Source organism: Podarcis melisellensis (assembly GCF_964234715.1).
Source record: "Podarcis melisellensis genome assembly, chromosome: Z".
Lineage (NCBI taxonomy): Eukaryota > Metazoa > Chordata > Lepidosauria > Squamata > Lacertidae > Podarcis > Podarcis melisellensis.
The window spans coordinates 10,290,154-10,318,032 of record NC_138547.1 but is presented as its reverse complement, the minus strand read 5'-3'; the positions used below and the strand labels follow the sequence as shown (position 1 = coordinate 10,318,032).

Below are 27,879 nucleotides of genomic sequence, written 5' to 3'. Positions count from 1 at the left end.
TACTCCCAATACGGGCTAGCCTCAGTTGGTGTCATTCATAAATACAGCAGGCTGTCATGTGTAACAATAAAACACTGACTTCGCTGTGGTATAGTGCACATGCTCTTCAGTGCAAAATTGATGAATTCAAATCAGGTGATGGAACAGGATCTTGTGCTTAATAGCTGAAGTTTGCTCTTGGGGAAATGTCTGAGTAGAAATTGAGGATGACATAAGAGCAGACTTTGAAGTTGCTGGTTTATCATAGCTATATAGTGGTACCTTGGTTCTCAAATGCCTTGGTTCCCAAACACCAAAAACCCGGAAGTAAGAGTTCTGGTTTTTAAATGTTTTCCGGAAGTTGAATGTCCGATGCGGCTGTCGGCTATTGTTTCTGGGGCGCCTGCACCACTCAGAAGTGTGCCTTGGTTTTTGAACATTTCGGAAGTTGAACAGACTTCCGGAACAGATTGTTTGATTTGTTTTTGCTATTTATTTTGCATTTTTGTTTTTGAGGCTTTTTGGTTAATTTGTTTTTGTGACTGTGTGGAACCCAGTTCAGCTACTGATTAATTGATTACAGTGGTACCTCGCAAGACGAATGCCTCGTAATACGAAAAACTCGCAAGATGAAAGAGTTTTTCGTTTTTTGAGTTGCTTCGCAAGACGAATTTCCCTATGGGCTTGCTTCGCAAGACAAAAACGTCTTCCAAGTTTGATTTTCAATGCATTCCTATGGGAATCCGTGCTTCGCAAGACGAAAAAACTTGCAGAACGAATTAATTCCGTCTTGCGAGGTACCACTGTATGTGACTGTCAAAATGAATAAAAGCTCCTCATCCAAACAATGACTATCATCAGTGCAGGTAAGGAAAAAAGTTAATTTTTATTTTATAATACAATGCATTGATTATTGCTTTCATTTTATGGATCAACAGTCTCGTTAGATTGTAAAATTCAGGTTAAATTGCTGCTTTAGGGGTTGTTTTTAAGAGTCAAGAAGAGATTAATCCATTTTGCATTACTTTCTATGGGAAAGTACACCTTGTTTTTGGAACGGACTTCCGGAACGGATTAAGTTTGAGAACCAATGTACCAATGTAAGTGATCCAGCAGTTGTACATTCTAGTATTATGTCTATGAGAGGGTATCCCATTTTAAATGATTACTGGTACCTGCTTCCAGCATTCAAAACTCCGAGAAAAAGGAGGACCTTTTTCTGCCTTCCCACTTCCAGCCACTCTGAAGACTGGAAAAGAGACCCTCTTAAGAATATTAGGTGGGCTGTCAGGGGAAGCATGGCTTTGTTTTTTGCAGCCTTCAAATGAGGACTAGACCATATGAAAAATGAATGTAAGATTTTAGCTGCAGTTCATTCATTTCCAGCTTTGTATTCTTGTTATAAAAAGTATGTCTAGACATTCTATTGGTGTGCCCATAACCTAGGTTTAAGGTGCCATTTAGCTCCTAGCTTTCTAACACTGCTACTTCATTCTTTTTTCCTTGACAGTTTGCAGCAAAGGAGATACTGCATTCTCCTTGGAAAATTTTAAACTTATTTCAGCAATACATTATACTGGGAGGGGGAGAGCTTATTTAACTTACTCATAGATCTTTTAGTGCTTTAGCTCACATGAATGTGCTCCCCATGGTAACATTAGCGACAATTGAAGTTTGCCTGGGTTTCCCCTTCCACTCACAGTTGTGGCTAATTTTTTTGGGGGGGGAATGAAAGGGATGGCATGTTTAGGTGAGAGTGAAGACTTTGGTTTCTTCTTCCACCCAAATTGTACCCTTCCCTCCCCCAGAAGAAGCCTTGATGGACCCCTACCCCAAACCCTTCTCCAGTAAAAGAATATACAGGTGGTATAGCGAAGGATGGGGGGGAAGATAGAGAAATAGAGGGAAGGGTAGGGTCACTGCTCTAATCCTAACCATGCCTACTGGAGGTCCGTTCTTAACCTGAAACTGTTCTTAACCTGAGGTACCACTTTAGCTAATGGGGCTTTCCACTGCCCCCGCGCAATTTCTGTTCTCATCCTGAAGCAAAGTTCTTAACCTGAGGTACTATTTATGGGTTAGCGGAGTCTGTAACCTGAAGCGTCTGTAACCTGAGGTACCACTGTATTCTCTTCTCCCCTGCCCCACCCCAAAAAGAGTCTTTGGAGCATACACAGCCTACTGCTGTCTCTATAGGAGAACCTTGGGGGGGTGGGCAGGTGTGGCATTTAATGCTTGTAGTACATCATAGCTGAGGAGTGATGGGTTGCATTTTGAGAGCTCCCCCCCCCAAACTTAGATTCCAGATTATCCTCCGTGTTCCCCCTCTTCCCATAATCAGAGTTTTCTATGGGGTGATCGACTTGATTTCTGTGGGGAGCTACTGGGGTGGCAGCTGCTTTTGAGCCTGCAATCATGTGATATTGACGTGTGTGTGTGTGTGTGTGTGTGTGTGTGTGTGTGAGAGAGAGAGAGAGAGAGAGAGAGAGAGAGAGAGAGAGAGAGAGAGAGAGAGAGAAGCCCCTTTTCTAGGCCTTGATGCTGCTGGGTTAATGGGCCCCCACTCTGAATCTGGAATGCATAGTGGTTCTTCTTGCTGCTGCTTTGGTTCAGCAGCAGAGCATCTGTTTTGCATGCAAAAGGTCCAAGGTTCAATCCCCAGTGGTGTTTTCAGGTGGGGGCAGGGAAGCTCCCCTTCCTGAAACCCTGGAGAGCTGCTGCCAGCCTATGCAGACGATACTGGGATTGATTGATTGATCGATCGATCAGTGGTATGAACTCGGGCAGCTCCCTATGTTTCCTTTACTTTAATTACATTTTTGCTGGCCCCTTTCAATAAAAAAATTAAAAAAATCACGGCTGGATCTGGCCAAAGGCCATCTAACATTTATGCAGGAGTTAAAGGGTTGGGGGCAGATGGGTTGAAATAGCTCTTTAAACCCTTGTTCAGTGGTCCCTCTAACCTCATATTTGAGCTGTGGGGGGGCAACAGAGTAACATTTGGAGGGCAGAATTAAGGGTGCTGCTCTGGCTCAGCATCTGTTGTGAGCTTTGTTGGTTGGGAGCTGCCTTCCCCTTGGAGGCTGTCTGCTCCCTGCCTAAGCTCAGTTAAGTCTTGTACTCCCCTGTGGCATGGAGTTCCAGAGGTGATCTCTGTGCCTAAAATTCCCTGTTGCACCTCATTGATTTCCACACTACTCCGCAGACCACCTGATTTGATCAGTCTCTGTCTGTCTGTCTGTCTGTCTGCCACACTGCTGAGCAAATCACCTGGTATGGTATCATGGCAGCAAAAAGAAAAGAAAAAAGGTGCATAGACATTTTGTTTTCGTGCCCACAACATAGGTCTCAGGAGTCACATGACACCTAGCTTTCCTATCCCAGTTTCTAACACTGCCCTTATGGTCTCCGTGGTAACATGAGCCTTGAAACTAACTGCCCAAGTGCTACATACTAAATTTCCTTTCTTTGGGGGGAAACTACAGCAGAGATGGTAAAATCACAACATTGAGGTAACCCTAATTACCATTGTCCTGTGCTCCACTAGCATGTAGCAACACTCTTACGTAGAATATAGGGCTATATTAAGCATTGCTTCCATGTTGGCAAAAACCCTACCCATTCATTTTGACTACTTGTAAGTAGCTTATGCTGTTTCAGACCTGGTGGTGGTGGCTGCTCTGATGGAGGCCTTAATTATTTCTGAGTAGATGATTGGCGCTGATAAGCCAGCCTGGCACTGGCCAGTTGTTTAGAGCTGAACTTACATCAAACCCACCTAGTCTGTGCTGCCTGGAGCTGATGGGAGTTGTAGTTCAAAATATCTGAGTGATGAGCATAGGGATGAAAGCAGAAGCCCCTGATAAGCATTGTTCTTTCTCAGGCAGTCGGTACTGTTTGTTTCATGGGATAGATTGGGAGAGGATTTGTCTAAAGAAAAGTCAAAAGTGCTATTGGCTGCTCATAAAATCATGTTTAGTGTAGCATTTAAACTAAATACGAGAGCTGGACGATACCTGCTTTCCAACATTGTAATAGATCGCCAGCTAAACTTTGTGATATGGTGGTATATTATGATGTTGGAAAGGAGGTGGGGAGGAAGAAGGCAGTTGCTGGTCATGGAGATAATTAGCATCACTGTGTGCATCATCTTCTTCCTGGCAAGGGCAGGTGGGTGGTACTGCCTAAGGCAGTGCACATCAGCTGAGGCACCACATGCCATGGCAGTGTGAAGCCGCCAGCCTCCCTGGAACTGCTAGCTGTGGCTTGCCCTGACAACATCCTCTTGCTGTACAAGTGGTCGCTATTGGAAGCCACCATTCTGCATGGCATGAGAAGGAATGGAGGGAGTAGGCAGCTTGCTACCACTCATACAGCCAGAGAAATAAACGAAGGGGCTGGCTGGCAGGAAAGCGCCACTCCCGAGGCAGGTGGCAGGGCTGCAAAGGGAGGGTTGGAGGGAGTGGGTGAGCATCATGCACCCTGATTGAAGTGCACTATGCTGGCTGCGAGCAGGCCCAGGGATTCATGATACTTTGCCTGGTTGGAAATTCTGAAATTGCTCTTGTGATTTTAACTTCAAGCCGGTTTCAAGCAATGTATCAATACATCACCCAGATCTACTAGATATTGCTGAAAAGTGCACCACATCATTCAGACATCATTCCTCTAATTACAGCTCCTGCTATTCTTGGTAGTGGATGAACTAAGTATTACTAGCATGTAATCACTAGCATTGAAGTGAAGCATAGACCTGGAGATGTAGACTATAGAAGAGCAATAGTAGAAACACGACTGAACTATTCTGGGGGAGTTTGGGACAGAATCCTTGCAGAATACTTGCAGACTCAAAAGTGATTCAGAAATAAGAGCCCAAGTTTAGTGTATTTTTTAAAAAGCACCTTTTTCTCCAAGGATTTCTAAATGCTTTTTAAGCTGAACACAATTGTGCTTCACAGTAGGATTGCAAGAAGTCCTCTTTATGGAATTTATTCAGGTCTAATTCAAAATCCTGTTTTCAGGTTTGAACACAGCTATTGTTTCTGCTGCAGGTATCAAACTGAGTTTCGCTTGGAGCTAGTGCTCTCCAGCAGAGAGAAACTGAATAAAACATGGGGATCTAGAAACCAGAAGTAGGGAAGGGGGAAGGGCAGCAAACTGGAGATGTTCTGGTCAGCTTTCTTACTTCCGTTACCCATACTTTACTCTCTTAATTTCTAAAAATGAATGTTATGTGAAGGGACTGGGAAAAGATGAGTTATGTGTATGGGAGCATAATGTGAGGTAGATATTAATTTGTTCTGAGTTCCTATTTCCCTGGGCTGATGTAGCACCATGGCTTGAGAGCATGAGATAGAAGATAGGAAGTTCCCAGACCAGCCATAAACTCAGCAGGTGGCCTTAGGCAAGGCTGCCTCTTACTCTGTTGGAGGGGTAGGGGAATAATAGTTGTAAGGAATCCTCAGAGAATGCAGAAAGTGGTATGTGGAGGGTGATTAGGCACCTCAAGATCCTCTGCAGAAAGGAATATGCTAGGAAATGTAGTCATTAGTGCATGCAAAAAAAGAGGAATGGAATTTTGCTGCGTGGAGTCTCCACTGAGTGTACTGGAGAAATGTGCATCCATGTCATCTCAGTTTTGCCTTTTTTTTTTTTAAAAAAAAAGATTCTTTCTAAAAAGTGCCTAGCTTGACCATCCTATCAGTGTCAGAAAGCTGGGCCAGAACAAGGTTACCAGTGGTCCAGAGGAAGACTCTTGCCTTCTGTTGGACACAGAACTTAGTATAGTACTAGTTCTACCTTTGACCCCCCCCCTACAGGGGAGATGAGCTTATGACCAAGCATTGTTATTTGTTCTTCCCTGTGAAATAGTATCAGTAGCATAAAATAGATATGTGCAAATTGGACTATTTCTGCTAAGCTAAATACTTTGTGTGTATGTGTGGCACAGCACTTAAACTCCCTTGGCACTCTGCATAGCTGGTCAGCATCTAATCCCTGGTGTCAACATATTCTTTAGCAGGCTTATCTGATCCTAAATCTCTGAAGTGCCTTATTAAGGTGGCAGATTTGCTTATGTTCTAAAATAGGTATTTCATTTTATGTTGTCATAAAATGTGATTGTATATTTGAGGGTAGCTCAGTTGGCCCAAGAGTGGAGTGTAGCTATTTGCATACAAAGCACCCACTACAGTTTAAATACTTAGTGGAATTGGGTCTTGTTTTCAAACAACCTTAACCTAGTGTTCAGTATGGTAATCCTAGCCCTGGGGCAATGTTTTGTTAATTCAACATTATACAAAAACTGACTTACTTTGTATACGATAGATAGTATATTTTATATGCATTTCAGCCAAAGGTCCACATTCCCTTCTGGGCAACTTTCCAGAGGCCAAATGTCAGTGGCGGGTGGGGCCAGAGGTAGAGGTGGGCAGAGCAACAAATGTAAATTTTACTTTTGTACAGAAGGCTAGTTCACATTGTCACTCCCTCTCTATCCTTCATTCAGGCAAGGAAAAGGCCTGATCAGAGTTCAGGGACACACTCCACCGGGGCAAAAATACTCAAGGAGAGTGCAGCAAACAGGGAGCAGTGAGGGATGTTGTCTTGGGAAAGTGGGTGTGGCTGGGAGGGAGTTTGGCCAGGTAGAGAGACTAGATCCAGGGGTGGCCAACTCCCAAGAGCCTGCGATCTACTCACAAAGTTAAAAACTGGCAGTGATCTACTGGTAGATCACTGGACGTCTGTGGTAGATCACTGGCTCCCCCCAAAGAAGCTGAACAACTGTGGCTCCCCTTAAAAAAGCTCGAAATTTTACCTCCTCCCTGAAAAAAATCAGCAACTTTGTGACCCAACCCAAAATAATGGGGTAATTATTTTGGGTTGGGTCACAAAGTTGCTGATTTTTTTCAGGGAGGAGGTAAAATTTCGAGCTTTTTTAAGGGGAGCCACAGTTGTTCAGCTTCTTTGGGGGGAGCCAGTGATCTACCACAGACGTCCAGTGATCTACCAGTAGATCACAATCTACCTGTTGGACATGCCTGGACTAGAGGACTGCATTTAACAACAACAACAACAACATTGTTATTTATACCCTGTCCATCTGGCTGGGTTTCCCCAACCACACTGGGCAACTTCCAGCAAAATATTAAAATATTAAAATACAATAATTCATCAAATATTAAAAGCTTCCCTAAACAGGGCTGCCTTCCGATGTCTTCTGAAAGTCAGATAATTGTTTATTTGTTTGACGTCTGATGGGAGGGTGTTCCACAGGGCAGGTGCCACTACCGAGAAGGCCCTCTGCCTGGTTCCCTGTAACTTTGCATCTCGCAGTGAGGGACCCGTCAAAAGGCCCTCGGCGCTGGACCTCAGTGTCCGTGCAGAACAATGGGGGTGGACCTGAGGTTCCTCATCCCTGACTTGGCGGTTTTGAGATGGCAAGTATCTAAACATTCAAAATTGTTTTTAACATGTTAAGGGACTGCTAATGGCTACTATTGAACATATATATTGAAACATTTGAAGGGTAAAAGATTGTGCACCATAGTATCAATGGGCATGGTTCTTTAGAGCAGTTTAAGCAAAAAAAGTTTCTGCCCTGTTTCTGGCTGTTAACCAGAAGGTTGGTGGTTCAAGCCTAGGCAGGGGCAACTGGGCAGGATTCCTGCACTGCAGGAGGTTGGACAAGATGTACCTTGGGATCCCTTTCATGTCGGAAAACTGCCTGGATACAGCCTGCACTTGCAAGCTCTGGGTGGCTTTTCAGAGACAGAGAGGCAGCAGGAGACCTGAATGAATCCTTGCAGTATATATAGGTAGGTTGCATTGCAGGATAGACTTGCATTGAAAGGTTTGCACTTTTTCTAGGCAAAAGGCACCTTGAAAAACATCTGTTCTTCCAGAGGTTTGGAATCTGGCTGTCCTATCCTAGCCTTAATTCTAAACACTTTGCATTTGTCATAGTCATAGCAATTAGTCACTAACTTGTGCAGCCTTTATTAAGTCCTTTATTAAGTATTGGGTAAATGCTCTTGATGCTCATGCATGGTTTCAGTTTCACGGTCTTGAATGAAAGTCTTTCAGAATACTTCTCACAGGGAAAGTTGGTAGTAAAAATAGTGGAATTTTCTGAGTTCTCTTCCTGGTCTGCTCTGCTACTGTTTTACCAGGAGGCCTGGCAGGTAGGTGCAGTTGGAAAGTCTGCAGTATCTGGGTGTGTTCACTGTGGGAAAAGCTCTCATGACATTGTGTGCTGGAGGAAGAACGAGTTAACAAAGCTGAAGTAGCTTTTTGAAATAAAGGTGTTGGTGAATATGGTAACTTCTGCAAGGAATCTGGTGGACGATATGCTGTAAGCTTTAAAATATCACTATTTGAGCTCTCTATGGACTAGTATTTCCTTGCTCATTATAAGATAGGATTTTTGAATACATTGAAGATGGGGAGATAGGATGCACTTTAAACTTAAACTCCACTGTCCCTGGGCAGGATAATTCCTGTTCTTCACCAGCCTTCTCTGATTTCACTCATTGGCTAAAATCACTGACAAGTGGGAACAGCCAGGCTGGCTCATTTTACAGAAATTTATTAGAAGGATGCCTGCACATTTTGTTTTATAACTTTCTAAGTGGGTTAGGTGCTTTTTTTTTAAATGAAAGCTCCAAGCCTGGAGCCCCCAACAGAGGTCTTCATGGGCACCAGGTTGGCAACCCCAGTTTTAAGTGAAGATGCTGCCAGAGATTGAACATGGGACCTTCTGAACTACACTCCCAATCCTTCTGTCTGTTGACCCTCCCATGAGCTTCTTCCCCAGTCCCCCTGAGCTGTGCTGCTCCATTCTTTGCCCCTTGCCTGCTCTGTTGCCCTCCATCATATCCAGGCATAATATAGTCTGGATAGCTCAGTTGGTTAGAGTGTGGCGCTGATAACACCAAGGTTGCAGGTTCGATCCCCATATGGGACAGCTGCATATTCCTACATTGCTGCATATTCCTGCATTGCAGGGGACTGAACTAGATGATCCTCAGGGTACCTTCCAGCTCTACAATTCTTTGATTCTATGAAACAATGGAAGCATTACATTGGGAAAAAAGCTTTCATGCATTTGGCTTGTGTCATAATAAATTTGAATCAAAGCTGTGGAGAATCTTAGCTTCCCACTTAACTCTGTGGGTGAGAAGTGCTTTTCTACAACTTGGAGATGTCTTGTAGATGATGTGAAGAAAGTAGACAATAGCTTACTTTTGGAATTATCTCTAGCAGTTGCTTTTCCTCACATTACTTGTCCAAACATGGGATGTCCTCTTATTTGGCAAGCAAATCTGTAAAAATAGAAAGTACTCAATTTTCCCTCCTACTCTGGCTAGATAAAGGAATTTGTTCCAGCTACCTTCCAGAAACCTGGTACTTCTGGGTCAGTGCCTGGGTGGGAGACTGCCTGGGAACTCTGCTCCTTTAAGTTCCACAGTGGATAGACAGTAAGCTTAGAAACACAATAAGTATAGTTGTGGCCTAAAATATGTATTTATTTCATAATACTTGTATACTGCTTGATTGTAATGAAACTTCAAAGCACTTTATAAAATAAATAGGTAAATAAACCCAACTTTGATGTAGCATCCCCACATGGTCACCTGAGTCATGCTGTATTCATACAGGTGACTAGGTCAGTGGCCGTTGAAAGCTTACACTTGTTAAATATTTGTGGTGCTCTGAATTATTGTTGGAGCAGGCCTAGGGAGAAATCTTAGGCATTTGGAAGCTTGGCGCAGACTCCTAGAGGCTAGGTATCTTTACCAGTTCTGCGTATGCTATATCAATAAGGAATGAAAGCATAAGGTGGCCTGTTGTATAATCCTGTGCTAATCACATGCGTTTAAAGTTCAACCCTTAGATTTCATTAGAATGTAGTTTCAACTATGCCTTTGATTTGCACTCTTGGTCCAAAACCTCAATATTTGTATTGGGTCTAGTGTTAGCATACATTGTTAGAGTAGCCCCTCTCAAATTAATCAAGAAGACTGACTCAAGTCCATTAATTTCAATAGGTCTCCTCTACATAGAACTTAGTTGGATGCCACCCATTTGAGTCCTTGTATTTTATAAAATAGAATTGTATATTCTCCTTCCCAAGATGACACAAAGCAACACCCAACAAATGCTTGGCTTGAAGCCTTGCAACAATGGCTGTAGCTAGCCAAGGGAAACATGATTGGCAAAGATAATTAAGGCAACAAAGGAAATCTGATGGCTTTTGCCGGAGTTATGGACAGGGAGGATGCAGCCCTGTGGAGCATCTCAAGTTCCTGAGCTTTAAGTGGCCCAGGAGAGAAGCAGCCTGGAGAAACGGGTGTTCCACACTTACATACAAACATTACACATTACTACAAACTGCATGCACTATCTGCTTTCTCAGATTTGTAGTGGGGAAAAGTAAATGGCAATTACGGGGTTTGCCTCTGTTCACACCAATGTACAGTGGTACCTCAGGTTACATACGCTTCAGGTTACATACGCTTCAGGTTACAGACTCTGCTAACCCAGAAATGTTACCTCAGGTTAAGAACTTTGCTTCAGGATGAGAACAGAAATCGCATGTTGTCGGCGCAGCGGCAGCAGGAGACCCCATTAGCTAAAGTGGTGCTTCAGGTTAAGAACAGTTTCAGGTTAAGTACGGACCTCTGGAATGAATTAAGTTCTTAACCCGAGGTACCACTCTACAGGTATGCAGATCTCCTTATTAGTTAATGAACTGTTGCTATTTGTGAGTCACATGAAGGTGGGATGCAGTTTGATGTTTCTCTTCAATCAGTATCAAGGCTATAGTATCAAGGCTGGTTGAACTTGTGCTTCTCTAGCAACGAGGCTGTCTTTAAGAATCTGCAATGGTTTTCATTTGAAAACTATGGTGTGGACTTCCTAAAATGTAAGAAGTGGCCACCAACAATTTCCCAGGCATTCCTGGTTGGCTCTTTTAAGCTACCAAACACCAAGACACACAGCCCTGCTTCCCAAGAGCAGCTATTGTGATCTGACTTCATTACAGAATAGATGTGAGATTTGCAAGCTGTTCTGGTACCCTGCATGAGTTGTGTAGCTTCACTCTTGGTAGAAGTGCAGTTAGACGTGCAATTATAAATAAGTGCAGTATAAAATGGGCAGTAAAATTCCTTGTATAGGAAGAATCTCACTTAGGGAATCTTAAATGTGGCTTGGTTTTTATTTTCTACCTCTCCTGGATTTCAGATCATCTATTTAAGCAATGATGTATGTGGGGTACATTGATGTTTCAGAAGCACCAGCATTTCTCTTCTTGCTCACTACATGAATTCTGTAAAAAAAGATTACATTAAATTTCACAGGTGGCTGGTCATGGGGCAAATCTGTTTTACATTGAAGTGTCATTTCAGGCTGAAGAGAATGTTTCAAGAGTGGAGTGCAAAGATGTGCCTGGCTACTCTGTTCACTGTATTAAGATGACCACTTTTGATTAGAATTGTTTGATTCAAATTGTAGAGCCCACTTTACAATCTCATTTATGCTAGCTCTTGATTCTTTGTGGAAATAGTTCCCTCATCCATCTGTATGTGAGGGACAAGTGAGTAGTAGTACTTAGTTGGATACAACTCCTTGGTTGCTACACTGCGATAGTCTAGTTAGTCTTGAAAATCTACTATGGCTTTTTGAAGGAATCCTTACATATAAATTTTGTACAGAGAGGCTATTTGTAGCTAAGTAGATAAATAAATTCAGTTTACAAAAAGAACCAGTTAGAAAGAGCATCCAGTAAGTTCTCTGATTCAAGTAACCTTTCTGTGGGTGTTTAAAATAATGAATTCTCAGGTGTTCCTTTCCTCTCTATAAGGAGACTAGGGAATACTTCAATGAAGAGAAGTTTGTAATAGGCTAAGCAAAGCCAGAAGATGTTTGGCCACCCATGAGTAAAAGGTATGTTGGGGCAGCTATGTTAGGTCTGTAGCTATCTTGGTAGTGAAGCTGTGTGACTCTGTTAGCAGTCTAAAAAAGTCTATAGGCAGCTATTATACTTTTAGTTGGCTACTGTTAAGGGATATAGTGCCTTGTAAAATAGCTGTTTATTTGGTTGCCTGTGGTGTTAAAAGTTGCTTCCATGTGGCTGGACTGTGAGAAGCTTTTGAAAAAGTTGATCTCTCATGTAGTTTGTAAGTGCCTACCGTAGAGATATTTAGATAGTCAAGCTAGTAAATGTTATGGATTATTTGCAAGGCTGCTACAGTTGATACAGGCCAAATACTAAATGTGCAGAGTAGAATCTAGACTGGAGTAAAATGTAGAGTGCAGCATCTATGCTGTGGATCAACTCTTTTAAAAATAATGTGCAGAACACCTTTTGTTTGGAAAGAACAGTGGTGGTGGAAGTCTGTGCCATCACTATGGTTGACCTGAGGTTTGCTTCTTGGAAATGGAAGATGGAGCAGTGGTGACAGAGAAAATGTCTACCATTTTGTCTGCAAAATATCATTCCAGCTTGGATGTGACTGTTCATCCTGTCTCTGATAGGCAGATGCTAGCAGGCTGTGGTGAGTGACTGCTCATGTCCTTGTTACCTTCTGTGCCGCCTGGGTCTTCAAAGCGTTGAGTGCTATAGTATTGCTGGGGCTGTTACTGATTGTTCAGAAGCTTTAACTGTTCAGAATAAAGAAGTGCTGCACTGTTAGTGTTTTTTCCCCCAAAGGGGTTACCTCACAACTGTGGATCCCAAGTGTCCCTTGCAACTTTGGGTTTTGCAAGAAGTTAATATGCCTGGCGGTGCCTGGCGTGCTCTGGTCCATGGGGTCACGAAGAGTCGGACACGACTAAATGACTAAACAACAACAACAATATGCTCTCCATCACTACCACTTGCGGATTATTTTTGCTGGATTTGAGCAGGGATGGGAACCTGGGATGCTATAGATGTTGTTGGACTTCGTGTTCCATCAACCCCACACTGCATTGACAGTGGTCAGGAATTATGGGACTTTTATAGTCCAATGACATCTGGATGGCCAAAATTCCCCCATTCCTCTAATTGTGATAACATTTATGGAAGGCTATGAGTATGGTAATCAGAGAAAAATATTTCAGCATTTTAGGAGTAAAAATGACTTTTAAGTTCAAACTCTTGTAGTCTGTGTTTGAAACTTTATCTAGGAACATATGTGAGCGGAACTGGATTCGGTTATCTTGAGATTTTGTAGTTCTTTACCTTAAGTCTGCTGCACTATTAAACATATACAGTGGTACCTCGGGTTACATATGCTTCATGTTACAGACTCCGCTAACTCAGAAATAGTACCTCGGGTTAAGAACTTCGCTTCAGGATGAGAACAGAAATTGTGCTCTGGCGGTGCAGCGGCAGCTGGAGGCCCCATTAGCTAAAGTGGTGCTTCAGGTTAAGAACAGTTTAAGGTTAAGAACAGACCTTCAGAACAAATTAAGTACTTAACCCGAGGTACCACTGTAATTTGGGAATTGGTGGTAATGGCTTAGTGCAGTGGTTCACAATTAGGGGTCCGGGGACCCCTGGTGGTCTGCGGAATACATCCAAGGGGCCCGTGGCCATATCCCTTGCCTCTCTCCCAACTAATTTTTTTGTCATTTTTGCATGGTAATATCACAAATTTTATGGTCTGTTTTACCACTGTGTGATTTTGCAATATATTGACCAAAATCTGTTTTGAAATCACACCGCAGTAGTGATTTTGATCTGGCAATACACAGCAATATATCGCTTCTTGCACGAGGGAGAGCAGAGCAACTGATTTCAAGGCACTGCCCATATTACACGAGGGTCTCAGCCGATAACGCTGCTGATCTGATCTGCCTTCCACCACGCTGAGGGAAAACAGGGCAGCTGATCACAGAGATGCAGTGTGGAGGATCTGTGGAGTCCCTGGTTCCAGGCACAATGTTGAGAGGGAGCGCAAACAGGCACCCCACTGCAGGCTCCTTCATCAGAGCCTGGCTCTGTGGCAAAAGTCATTGTGCCTTGCCCAGGACCGGTATGAGGAGCAGACTGCGATGTTGGCTTTACTCAATGGTATATCGCTGCTGAAACTGCTGCTGCTCCTGAGTCCCTCTGCTAGCAGCATCCGCTGGAGGGAGCCCAAAGTTCCTTCCTCCAGGAGGCGCTGCTAGCAGAGGGACCTAGGAGCAGCAGCGGTTTTACCAGCAATAGATCGCTGAGTGAACCCTCCATCCCACTCATATGATGGAGAGGGTGAAACAAAGCTGTATTGGTGAGGCATCAATACAGCTTGTTCCTCCCTCTGCATCTCTAAACTACTAGACTGAGGAATGTTCAGCTGCCCTTGTCTCAGTCACGCATTTAAGGAGCCCCCAGCCCGCTCGCAAGTTGGCAGCTCTGTGAAACTGCTCAGCTGAGGGGAGCACAGTTGCCGTTCTCTGCAGTGAGCAGTTAAAGGAGCCCCGAAGCTCCAGGGCTGTCTCAGCTGGGGGGGGCATTCCCTCCCCCCAGCTGAGCAGCGCAAACAAGCTGCATTGTTCCAGACCATGAGCCTGGGTGAAACTACCTCAGCTCTTGAGGTGAGAGCTGAGGAAGTTTCACCCGATGTCTTGCAGGTAGAGGCTAATGCATATTGTTTTTTCAGCATTGTGGTGTATCGCCAAACTGTGATGTTTGGCTGGCGATACACCACAATGTTGAAAAGCTGCTATTCCCGAGCTCTACCACCCGATCCCCATGACTTCTCCTTCTCTCATCCCTGTGCCTGATCTCCAATTTCAGACATTGTGATATTTCGGAATATTGTGATGTTATCTGCTGATATATAATGATAATGAAAACCAGACATTGCTTGGCCCTAGTCTGTTTTTTAGTATTACTAAAATCTTTTTCTTATTAGGGGCTACCCTACATTTTGTTCAAAACACTGCTTTGCAGAGGTAACTACCATAGAGTTATCAAAATCTTCAAAAGTAGATTGTCTGTGGCTTGACTTTTGAAAAATAGGGGGTAATTAGCTAATTGGGAACCACTGGTGTAGTGTGTGATAACATCCTCTCTCTTTTTTTTCTAGTGCCACCATGGCAACCGCACCTTACAACTATTCCTACATCTTTAAGTACATCATTATTGGTAAGTATAAATATAAACCAGGTCTTTGTATGTATCATTTGTTTTACTTGGTGGGTAAGTTTTTGTTAGAGGGTTGAACTGCTGTTAGCATGCTTTGGTGTTCTGATAGGCCAGTAATCTCTATGTACTTCCTTTCCAAAAGAGCAGCTAAGGAGTATGAAAAGAAGTGCTATATCTGTTTAGAACTACAGATAAGAAAACTGTAGTTTGCAACCTTTGTTTAAAAATAGAAGCAGCTCAGTCTTCTTTTGTTGCTTTAAAAATTGTCCCCCTTGCATGAATTTTGTATTTTTTACTTTGAAATATCTGTTGTAATACTTACTGGATTGTTGAAATTTTTATTACCTTTGTATTTCCTTTAAAAATTGTTTTGAATTGTTGATTTGCTCTTGTTATCACTGTCCTGCTGATTGAAGGAAGAACGAAGTCTCAGCTTCACGGGGTGGGTGGTGGAAATCAAATAGTTCAAATGGAAATAGTCCTTGTGAAACAAAGCATTTGTGAATAAAATTTCCAACCCGCATTGGATTCCAGGACAAGAAACAATGATAATACATATATTGCTATTATTGATTTGATTTCTTACTGATCCTTCACCATCAGGGCGGGTTACAACAATGTAAAAATAGATTATTATAATTGGTTATAACAATTTTGAATTAGAAAAATAGGACAAGTCCTAAAAATATCTCTGATGTCAAACGCCAGGGTAAAGACATCTGCCAGCATATGGCAGAACCTGTATCATGATGGTGCTGGATGTGCTTTTACTTGGAGGAAATTCCTCAATTTAGGGGCAGCCACAGAAAAAGCCTGCCCTGGGCCACTACTCCCCACACTTTCTGAGGGTGGTAGAGCTACCAAGAAGGCCCTCTTGCTAGCTTAACACCCAAGAGGTTCTAGAGGAAAGGGGTTGGTCTTTCAGGCGTTTGCGGCCTAAGTCATTTAAACACCAATGTGAGCACCTTGAATTGGGCCCTGAAATTAGCTGGCAACCAGTTAACTATGAAATGCCCAGTGTATTTCAGTTAATGACAGCCGCCTTCAAAGCTACAGAGTTAAGCAATACTAAGTTCATGGCTGTGGTTGGTTGTTTTAAACTGCTCTGAGGGGCTTAGCCTGCAGAAGCAGGACTGCTGGCAATGCAGCCTCTGCAAAGCTCACTGTAAACTTCATTTGGGGATATGCCATGTTGGGCAAGGAATTCCTGTTGCACAAAGCTTTTTCTCACTGTGCACCTGTAAAAGCACCTGTAGAACTTCATGCTTGATAGTCATGAAGTGGAGACTGAGATGGTTGCTCCAGGCCATTTCACTTCATTTAGTTGTGGCGGCTGTTGTGCTGTGATTTGCTCAGTGCTTGGCACACAATGACCCACTGGCCTACAAATAGTCTCATGGTGTTTTAAAGCAGGGGAGAGTTTATAGTTGACATTGTATATGTCATTGGGCCCGAAACGTGCAACATGGCTTATGTGCTGTTTACCCCAAACCTTAAATATTTTGCGCATTCCTCATGCTAGACATGGCTTAGGTTATTTCTGAGTGAGGGGGAGAACTAAAGTGTCTGTGTACTAGTTGTTGGACTACTCGCTGCTATTCTTAAAGTAGCTGATTTTGTATTAACGTTTAACAAGCCAGTCTTAGGCCTAGGTTCAGCTCCCTGCCTGATTGTAAGCTCGCTGTGTGACTCTGGGTTTCTCCCTCTTCCACTCAACTCTGACTGCAGAGTGGCAGTCAGGATGAAAATGGATGAGTGTTCATAACCTTGAACTCTTTGGAGGAAGTGCAGGATAATAAAAAACATCCTCTGTCTTATAAAACGTGGAAGGAATGGAGGGGAGAAACATTTGCCCTAGATGCTGAGGTTAATAGTTCTAGTGCTGGTTGTTGCAGTGCTGCAGCAGTGCTTTCAGTTTCTTTTCTTTTTTTTAAATTTACTTTTATAATTCTTACTCGTTAAGTGTTACAAGCAACTGGTGCACAGAGATTATTCACCAGTAGACTGTAGAACACAGAGCTGGCCCTTCAATAATGTGAGGTGAGGCACCTGCCTTGGATGGCACTTGAGAGAAGTGGTTTTGAAGAGTCACAGCCACAGCCACTGCCCTGCTGCTGCTTTTTACATGGTGGGGTTGCCATAGTTGCTGTGTAAAGTGGCAGCAAGGCAGGGGCTTCTCTTCATCCTCTTCCTCTTCCAAGTGCCACCCTTTTCTGGATGGCCGTGGCAAACAGGCTTGCTACTTTCATAACTTATGTATGAGAGCAGCTAGCCTGTTCACTGAGCACCTGGAGATCAGCAAGCTACTGCTCCGTTATTGCCGCTGCATTACACAGCGACTATGAGGACCCACCTTGTGGAGCAGTGTCTTCCTCCTTGCCGCCTCCTCTTCCTCCTCCTCCTCCTTCCTTACCCACCCATTTCTCTTGACTTTCCTCTGCCCACCCCTCCAGCCCATTCCCTTAAATTTTGCCTTGGTTGCTGCCTCCATTGGATTGCACATTTCAAATGTTGCTGGGCTACGTATTTACTTGAGTCTAAAGCATACATTTGCCAAATTACATTGCGAAAATTAGGGTGTGCATTAGATTCGATGGTGCATTAGACTCAAGTAAATACAACAGTGCATAATGCTGATCCTAATTTACCTACTCAGAAGTAGATCTGGGACTTTCTCCGCAATTAAGTGGGCTGTGTAACCCACTGAGTTAGTGTGTGGGGATGGGAAATAACTGTTATTGTTTTCCTCAGCTCCTGGGGAGGTTTCTATTGAGCACCCTAAAGCAAGGCAGAGGGGGAATAATAAGCAAACCCCTCTCTCCCTCAGTAAAAACGCCACAAGGGAAAAGCCCCCCCATACCCTTTTTGTCAGCGAGGCGAGCCAAAGCGTGGTTCCCACCTGCCTCAGCTCTTCTACACAGGCAGGGCCCAGCACTTCCACACTGCGAGAGAGAGAAAGGCAAGCTGGCACTGTGGGGCCTGTTTTCTTGGTGCATGCCTGCTCTCCTGTTTTGCGCTGCCACACTCCAGGGCCCTGCTGCGGGATCAACTGAGTCAGCCTGGCAGCTTCCTCTGTCGGAGGGAAGCGGAGGTGGACGCTGTTGCGCAGGAGGCTGCAGTGAATCCCACTGGGCAGGGCAGGGTGACTTTGCTGTGTGGTTTCCTGAGGGGTCCAGGCTGTGGTTGGTGATGGAGAAGCAGAGGAGGAGGAAGAGGAAGTGGGCTTCTGGGCAGGTAAGGTGGCCGGCGGGAGAGAGCCACATGGCTAGTCCTCAGCGTGCCCAGGCGGTGAAGAAGCCTCTGGGTCACAGGGGTGGCAGGATGGGGGCTGTAAAAAAGGAGGCACCCCCTCCCTGCAAGTCAAGATAGTTTTGTTGGTCAGTAGGGCTGGGCAATATTTACTTGAGTCTAATGCACACTTTTTTTTTTTGCCAAATTACATTTAGGACGCACACGAGATTTGATGGTGCATTCAGTACAGTATTTATTGGATTTATGCTTCACCTTTTTATCCCATGAGCTCAGGGTAGTGTACACGGATTCTCCTCTTCCTCATATAATCCTCACAACTGTCCTGTGAAGTAGGTTTAGGGGTGGGGGAGGAGGAGACGGAGAGAAGAGAGAGAGACAGGCTCAAGGCCACCCATTGAGCTTCATGTCTGAGTGGCGGTTTGAATTCTGCTCTCCCAGGACCTAGTCCATCACTCTGGCCACTATATCACACTGGCTGTTCAGTGTCGTATCATCCCTGACCACTGACCATTGATCATGCTGCCTGAGGGCTGGTGAGTGCTTGGTGTTGTACAAATGCGCTATACCAATGTGGAAAATGTCCTAGTAAGGCAGTCGGGAGAATGCATGTTTAGGTGATCCCCAGGTGCCAAAATGTTTTGGGCCGGCCCTGTGTGAATGACACATTATTGCACAGTCCTCTTCTGTGATACTAAGTTTCAAGCACAGTGATAATAGTACATGGCTTGTTACTAAGACTTGTTTCTTTCTTTTCTCCCCCCTCCCTCCGCCCTGTCCCGTAGGGGACATGGGTGTAGGAAAGTCTTGCTTGCTCCACCAGTTTACAGAAAAGAAATGTAAGTCTCTTCACATATTGACCTTCAAGTGATTTTAGATGGTAATCCACAGCATGCCTCTTCTCTCTCCTCCTTGCACAAGTTGATTTGGGCTTTTTTGTGTGTCTTTGATCTGCCTGGCTCTATTTGTGAGAGTGGTCCAGCACGGCTGAGGCAAAGACACTTAGCAAAATTGTTCAATGTGCCACTATTACAGTTGGACACTATTTTCAGTCTCTGTCTTAACTGGGGTTGGAAGAGCATCATGGGTTGACAAAGCTTCTTCTACATTCCCTTGAGGCCACATGACTCACTTATGTTCCTTGTGCTAATTTACTTAAGATTGACTGCCTGGTCAGCAGTTAGGTCCACTATTACTTTTCGCAGCTTAGGCATAGGTTTTAACTGGACTGTAAGTTACCAAAGCCCTTAAAGTCCAGCTATCTTTCTATCTTTGACCAGAATTTTTAAAAACAAGGCATACCTTAAATTTGTTTAAGAACAAAACAGATAACGGAGGTCAAGAGCTAGTGTGGTTTTTGGCAGGACAGTTGTCTCTTTCTCATTCCTGATGAGAAAATGAACCTGAACAGCTTGGGGATGGGATAGTGTTATATAGAAAAAAGATAATAATTTTGTTAATGAAGTACAGAACTTTATAGCAGTTAGATTTCCTTTTTCTTTTTATTGGGATGGGTGAGATGAAATCCGAAGTTAATATTAAGCAGGTTTTCAGTTTTACATGCACATGCTCAGTGTTGCTATTGAGAGCTCTAAATGGAAGTACTGGTCGCCTGACTCTCTCTCTGTCTCTCTCTCTCCTTTTTGGCAACAGTTATGGCAGATTGTCCCCATACAATTGGTGTTGAGTTTGGTACAAGAATAATTGAAGTTAGTGGCCAAAAAATTAAGCTGCAGATCTGGGATACAGCAGGACAGGAGAGATTCAGGGCTGTCACACGGAGCTACTACAGAGGAGCAGCAGGCGCTCTTATGGTCTACGATATTACTAGGTAAGAGGCCTTCTTGTGCTATAGACACCCTTAGTACACTCTTATGTTACCTACAGCAGTCATACAGCAGCTGCTGAGGTTAAACTCACTACTTTCCTAGCTCTTAATAGGACAAGAATGACACTCCTGGATCAGTTGGGGGCTCCTTCTCATCAATATCTTTGCTCTCAAAAAATGGCTAATCAGCCATTAATGTCTCTGGGAAGCCCGCAGGCAGGTCATGAATACAGTGGCCCTCTGTCATTATTGCCCCAGCAATATTCCCCAAAATCCCAGGAATTTCGGCTCTGGACATGAAAGTGCCATCTCAACTGTGAAAGACCTGCTTCCATAAATTTAGCTAATTCATTTCAAAACTAGCAGCAGTCACTACATTTTATGGAAGTGAATTCCAGAGGTTAGCTATGCACAAAGTAGGGTATTTATTCTCTTGTCTGCTGGAATCTACTGTTTGTTGCTTTAGGTGACCCCAAGTTCTAGTACTGCAGGAGAAAGGTGCTGGTGGTGGAATGGCCTTTTCTGCCGACTTTATCAACATAATGCACCAAGGATTTGTTTGTTTGTTTGTTTTTGCTGATATTTCTGCAAGGGGCACGTGACTCAAAACAGATTTTAAAAGCATGGTCACTTTTTAGAAAAACAAACCTAATTAGATCTTTTCAGGATGATATATGTGTCAAGTCATTGTCTTGATTTTAAGAGGAACTTTAGCCAAGGTTGCGGCTTTAACAGCTGCTCCTTTCTTAGCCCTTAATGTTATGTAATACCTGTAAACACTTCTCTCTTTTTTGGCCATGCCCAGGAACAACAGTCTAGAGAAGGAAGAGCAATATTCTTAAAAGTCAAGTATCTGGGGTTGTTGAGTTTCTGGGCTTTGGTAGCTTGCCAAAGATTCTTTGCTAGTAAGTGGGACAGAGACACATTGGCTCATCAGGAGCATCTGTTTTTGGGAATACATCGCTATCTCCTGTGCATCTAGCTTCCTGTATGGCGTCATGGAACTGAACTGAGTGAAGAATGCCCCACGGAAAAAATATGACTATTTTAGTCCTATTTTAGTCTATTTTAAATAGGACATGAAGCCTGTTGCTAAGTGCAAGAAGTTGGGAGTATTTGTCAACTCTGTGTTGGGCTAATAAATAAATAAATTATGGAGTCTAGTTATGGGATTGATATTTTACTGCCTTTACAGTAGGGTGAATTGAAACCAGAGGTTTCTAAACTAAGTTTAACTATTCTAATTTTGGAAAAGATACAGAGCAGGCTTGGGAATGAGGCACATTGGTTAGTCCTACAAAAGAAGAGAATGGTTTTTCAGATCATTGTAAACCCTAGCAAACAATACTTCACCTTTCTGTATCTTGGGCATATGTGTATGTTCCCCAGACACACAAGATCAGTGTTCTCCCCGACCCCACCCTCCAGACAATAGCTCTTTAAGAGGAGATTTTTGCAACATTTTGTCTTAACAGATTTCCCCTTGAAAATCAGGGAAATGAAAAACAAGCAAGAATCTCTGTTAACAGCTCAATTCAATTGCCTAAATTGGAAGTAACATGTTCCTGTTGTGTCCAGTACCATCCTCAAAGTGTAATAGGAAATAAACTGACATATTATGCTGGTGTGACCCTATAAGTACTTAGTTTTGCCCTTTCTGTTTCTGCAGAAGAAGCACGTATAACCATCTAAGCAGCTGGCTGACAGATGCAAGGAACCTAACTAATCCAAATACTGTGAGTTTGGCTGTTTAAAAATGGTTGCATTAAATGTAGGGCTGTCAAACACCCTTTGAACATCTGCCTTTTCGTTGTTTACATTTAAAATCAAACAAATATGACCTATTTTGATATCTTTGGGAGATGTTGAGAGTGTGATAAGTAGCAATTTGTTCATAAAGACACAAAGTTACCACTTAAACTACTACATTACTTGCCAAAAGGAAAAGCTACCTTTTATTTTTTATTTCCCATTACATCAGCACATCAAAATGGGGTTGGTTTGAAATCAAGGGTGCCATTAACACTCATCCACACTCAACTGGCTTTAAATTTGCTACCAGTGATTAAATTGTTAAAGCGAAGGTCGTGGCTTTGATTAAAAGGCCTTGTCCCAAAGCATGGAATCAGAACACAAGGCTAAATTGCCACCCTGTTGCATAAGCTGCTGCTGGTTGTCATCTTATGAAGTATAATTTCCCCAAAATTATAAATGAACATAATTGCTGCCAGAAGGAGTACAATGTGAAGGTAATGGCAAGAGTCATTAAGGAGAAAAGGGAAGAAAAATAGTTGGAAAGAGCCAACCAGGGTGGATATGATTTAAATCAAATCAATTTAAATCACTACTGTAGTCAGTAAGACTTGATTTAAATCATTCCCCCCCCCCCCCCAGAAAGACACATAGGATTTGGTTTGGTTTGGTTTTTTTTTTTTTTTTTTGAGGCTAAATACCACCCTATACCTGCAGTTGAAGTTGGTTTCTTTCCACCCTGTGTAGCATCAAGTGATTTGAATACATCTGTTCCTGATTTGGTTCTGTTCTCCACAGAAGTTAGTTCTAGCTAGCCAGGTTCACTTCCTCATTAATGTGACTATTTTATTGCATAATAGCCTTTCTTGAATCTGAATGGCCCTGCAGTAATAAGAAGTTGAAGTGTCACTTAACATTCACACTTGAAGTTCTGGCAGCATTTGATTTTGGTTTTCCTGATCTGTATAGCCTTGCATAAAAGGATTATCTTTACCAGCTCTACTCAGGCATGTCTACTCAGGAGGGCTAAAGTGGCAGCTGCAGGATGCTGGAGCCTAGGGAGTAGGACTAGTATGCAGCTGTTGACCTCTTGCCTTCAACAGGGACTGCCAGTTTATCAGCAATCTTTTTGTGCCTTATTCCGGATGCAGGTGATAATCCTTATAGGAAATAAAGCGGATCTGGAAGCGCAGAGGGATGTGACATATGAAGAAGCCAAACAGTTTGCTGAAGAGAATGGTGGGTGTTGCTACTCCAGTGCTGTGAGTGTATAGGTTGGATTCTAGGCCATGATAACTCCCAGAAGCTGTTTTGGGGAGCGGGGAGAACTCAGCGCTTCAGGGCCTGAGTTGTCTCACTAACAGATCTGGTTATGTAAACTACTGACTCTGGAGTTCTTTGGGGACTCTTAATTGTGAGGTTTGGTATGGGGCACTTGCTATTCCTGCCTATGCTAAAGTTGTATTTTGTTTCTAAACAGGATTGCTGTTTCTTGAAGCGAGTGCTAAAACGTAAGTACTGAGTCTTGATTTCTTGAAACCGAAATTGCTTATGTGGATTCATCCATAATCTGCTTTGAGGGGTACTTTGATTTTTAGTCTCTGTAGCTTGAGCAATATACCCCCTTGATACCTTCCCAATCTTGCTGTCACTACGTGATCTTTTCCTGGAAAAGCATTAGGTATTGCTTACCCCTTTGTCCAGTGTAATTCTTCACTCAGTTGTTAATTAACTGTTTACTTCCTCACATTAGTTGCTGTGTTCATCAGTGTCACATGTCTGACTTTTGCTCATTAGAATACAGTGGTACCTCGGGTTACATACGCTTCAGGTTACATACGCTTCAGATTACAGGCTCCGCTAACCCAGAAATAGTACCTTGGGTTAAGAACTTTGCTTCAGGATGAGAACAGAAATCGTGCTCTGATGGTGCAGCGGAAGGCCCCATTAGCTAAAGTGGCGCTTCAGGTTAAGAACAGTTTCAGGTTAAGTATGGACCTCTAGAATGAATTAAGTACTTAACCCGAGGTACCACTGTACTAATATACATTATAGTGAGGGCATAGAAGCTTAGCTAAGCCCCATAAGGTGGCTTTGGTGTTGGGGAAACAAGAGGAATCTGATTTCTGTTCCTTGTTGACGGTAAGAAGAAATTCTGGCATGTTCAGGGGTTTGACTGAGAATGTCCACACTGGCCTAACCCCAACCCCAACGCCAACCACAGCAATTCAAAAAAGATAATATAACAGCTGTGTTCAGATGTCACAAAAAACCATGGTTTATCATGATGGGAAGGAGCTAGAGTGAGCTTTGGGCTCACACATTCCTCTTTTGGCATGGCCTCGAGGAAGAGAGTGGAAGTTTTTGCTTCAGTTTTTTAACTGTTGTTTGTCTTTGTATCAAGCAAACTGTTGCTTTATTTTAACTGCACTTTATTGAAACAAACCATCTTCAACCCATGTTTGTTTCAAACGGAATAGTTAATCTTAATTGCAGTTTAGAGTTTGGGTGCTGTGCTAAAACTGAGGTTTACTTTTTAAAAAGGAGGCTTTCAAATCTCCCTGTGGCTGTGCCAGAGGAGAGGAGGGAAGGAGTGTGTGAGCCATAGTTTCACTGCAATTTGCTCCTTCAAGTTAAACATAATTTATCAATCATTTGATGTTTTGGGATCTTAGACTCATGAACTTTTCAGGAATTTCTGCCCTGTGAACTAGAAATTCTTGCTCTAAAGCAAGGTAGTGCGTGGTGGAATTGAAGTGCTCCATGGAACAGATGCGAAAGGCAACATTGGCTACAGGAGTTTGGGGTCCTTCAGGCAGGGCATCCTCAGTTGGCTCCATTAATCTGAAGTGGGGTGTACCAACTGAGAATCCTCTTGCATCTGCTTTCCTTGCCCCATGTAAAAGTGAGAAGAGTAATCCGGGATTAGTTGGGACATATGGCAGGAAGGCGTGCAGGAATCCACACCATCCTGATGTGTGCTATGAAGACACTAGGGCTGCTGATGCAGAATATCTGAAGCAAAGAAAATGGCCATTGCAAGATGTTCTGTTGATGTTTCCATAGTGGTGGCGGCTAAAATAGATGGGTTGTGCAACCTTAATACCTATGAAATATGAATGGAAAAAAGGGTAGAAGCTCTGTGCTACATTGCTCCTGGATAGTTAATGGTGGGTATGTGAAATTCTTGTGCAACAGGCTTTCTATATACACTCTAAGTTAATATTGCTGCTTTCCCTTTTATCAGAGGAGAGAATGTTGAGGATGCATTCCTAGAGGCTGCCAAGAAAATCTATCAGAACATCCAAGACGGGAGCCTGGATCTAAACGCTGCAGAATCTGGTGTACAACATAAGCCTTCAGCTCCACAGGGTGGCCGACTAACCAGTGAACCCCAGCCGCAGAGAGAAGGCTGTGGCTGCTAGTGACCTCACTTCTCAGCTCTGTTTCTGACCTTTCACCTCTGTTAGGAGCAGTGCTTTTGGCTGCTTCAGTTTCCTCTGTCCATCTTACTGGGTTTAATTAAAACTCCTGAGGCAACAGTTTAACACAGCACTAAACTGCTAAAAAATAAATAAGAGAAACTTAGATGTAATCAGGTTATCAAAGGCAAGTAGAGTCATACCCTCTCCCTGCATGGTAAATCTAGAAGTCTCCCCCCACCCCAGTCCTTGTGAATAGGTGTCACCAATACATGATTTACAAAACAGAGCACTGATGGTTGGACCTCATGATTTTTATTATTATTCTTTCTCTTTCTGCAGGGCTTTGTCTCTTGTAAAATTTAACTTTACTAGCTTCAGCCTTTCCTCGCAGTCTGCAAGTGGTCTGGATCTGTCCTTTTTAGTAACAAAAAAAGTTGATTTGCTGTGAAACAACCTACATGATTAGAGTGGGATCCTGCATAAGATTCCTTTTTTAGTGGGAAGGATTCCCTATTATGCAGTTGGTGGTAGTGGTGGTGGTGGCGGCATGGGGGCACTCATTGCAGGAGCGTTAGCCTTCATCCATCTTGGCCTCCCACATGGCAAGTATCTATCTTGTGCTTGTGCTCTGTAGCTTGATGCCACCCACCTCTTCCTTCTCCTTACCATTTTTACCTTTTGTGGCCCTTGTTAACAGAACGTAAATATGTATAAATTTTGAAGGAACAGAGCTAACACTTTAAAAAAGTACATTCTGTGTATATGATCTTAATGAAATAAAAACAAACTGATTTACTGGCACTAGCATAGGTAATATATTGGTCTGTACAGTTCAACCTAATAATGACCACATCACCCCCAGCTTTAGTAACTGCAGTTCACTGACCATTGGCTTGATTCCGTGGTGTTGGCATTTGGAGGTTGCGCTTAGGAAGCTGGTTCCTGACACAGTGCAAAAGAACACCTACCCCAGTGTAATAGTATCTGTCCTATCTTGGCACTGTCGTCAGCCTATTGCTGCTTTTGTTTAATATTCCTGGTCTTGTGCAATTGCTGGTGTGCTAATATACTTTTCCTCTCTCTTTGGGAAGACTTTTTGCATTAATCCAGCTTCATTTCCTGCCTTATTGTATAGGAAGGATGGGCTGTTGGACATCTTACACTTTTATGAAAAGATATATTCTCAACTGGACTGTCAAGCATTTTACACTCTAGGGATTTTGAACCATACCGTGGCATTTGACACTACAGTTGACATAGGCTTAATTTCTGCTGCTCCTCAGTTCTTCCTCCACGCTGTGGTTGCAAAGAACTTTGAGAGAAGTAATTCAGAACAATTGTGTATATGCAGACCTGTCTGTCTACTTGGGTTGAAGCCACCACATATGTAAACAATCTCAACTTTACTGTAACTCTTCCATAACAACCTGCTATTTAAAAGAAAAAGAGGGCAACAAATGGGTTAGGCTTGATTGGGCTTCACTATGTTTCACTATGTTTCACTATATTGACTGCAATGCTTCAAATATAGCACAGGTTTTTTTTGTTTTTTTTTAGCCCTGTAAAGACACTAAGCAAGGCCGTGTTCAACTATGTAAAAGCAAAGGGTGATAACCAGCATACTGTACAGTCAATGTTAAATAAAAGCCAAAACTGGAATGTGCAGATGATTTAAGTGTTTGGATAATGTGTACACTGTCCCTTTGTGTGTTTCCTTTTTGTTTGGCTCTGGATAGGTTTCTCTCCCCCAACCTAAGATTCTTAAAATAGATGGGTATTACAAAAGATGCAGCTTGGATTGCACCATGTGGGGTTTTTGCCCGGGGACCATGACCAGTTGATATACAATTTTAAGTTTGGGCAAAGGCAATCACTTTCTGCAGCTTGTTGGTGGTGCAATACCCCCCCCCCTTATATCCTCCAAATTATAAGTTACAGTAGGTCTTTGTTTCTGTGACAGGACTTATTTGGGCTGCTGTACTCATTTATTGTAACAATGCTATTATCTAAATATTTGTAAATAAAGTACCTGTATCTAGATACATGACAGTGGTCGTTCTTTGAAGATGTGCACTCAAGAGGGTGTAGATTGTGAGTCACATGAAGCAAGTATCCCTTTTTATATGAACCCCCTAGACCACAGTTGTTGTAGTTTTGCTATATTATTCCATGTGTGAAGGTTCTAGACCCGGGTAATATTTGTCACAGAAGGTGATAGATGGCTTTATTGTATAATGTATCAAACTTAATCCTCCCTAGCCTGCTCTCTATGAATATTTATGGTAGTGTGAAAGCAAAAACCCCCACCATCATTCTAGGTGAGCTGCTACATACCTATGTAGCTGAAGCACAATCAGCATGCTTGCCTTTAGACTTTAAATCCTTTTGCAGAACACTTAAAGCACGGAATGTTAAGACCAACAGATGTGCTGCTTCACCATCAACCAGTCCTCAAGTCTAGTTGCAGATCTTTTTTATCTAAACCTCCTGTAGGGAAGAGCCTAAAACCTTATTGCTATAAACAG

General features: G+C 43.0%; 1 protein-coding gene across 1 annotated transcript in view; it reads left to right on the top strand.

The window, feature by feature from the left end:
- The window catches only part of RAB14 (RAB14, member RAS oncogene family), a 34,548-nt gene extending 7,152 nt beyond the window's left edge, over positions 1-27,396 (top strand). Inside the window, exons 2-8 of the mRNA XM_081896647.1 lie at positions 15,042-15,100; positions 19,135-19,188; positions 20,003-20,180; positions 21,847-21,913; positions 23,081-23,168; positions 23,410-23,440; positions 25,177-27,396. Of these exons, the coding sequence (XP_081752773.1) occupies positions 15,049-15,100; positions 19,135-19,188; positions 20,003-20,180; positions 21,847-21,913; positions 23,081-23,168; positions 23,410-23,440; positions 25,177-25,354 (648 nt within the window). The 5' untranslated portion in view covers positions 15,042-15,048 and the 3' untranslated portion in view covers positions 25,355-27,396. The remainder of the gene's footprint in view (positions 1-15,041; positions 15,101-19,134; positions 19,189-20,002; positions 20,181-21,846; positions 21,914-23,080; positions 23,169-23,409; positions 23,441-25,176) is intronic.
- Positions 27,397-27,879: the final 483 nt, after the last annotated feature.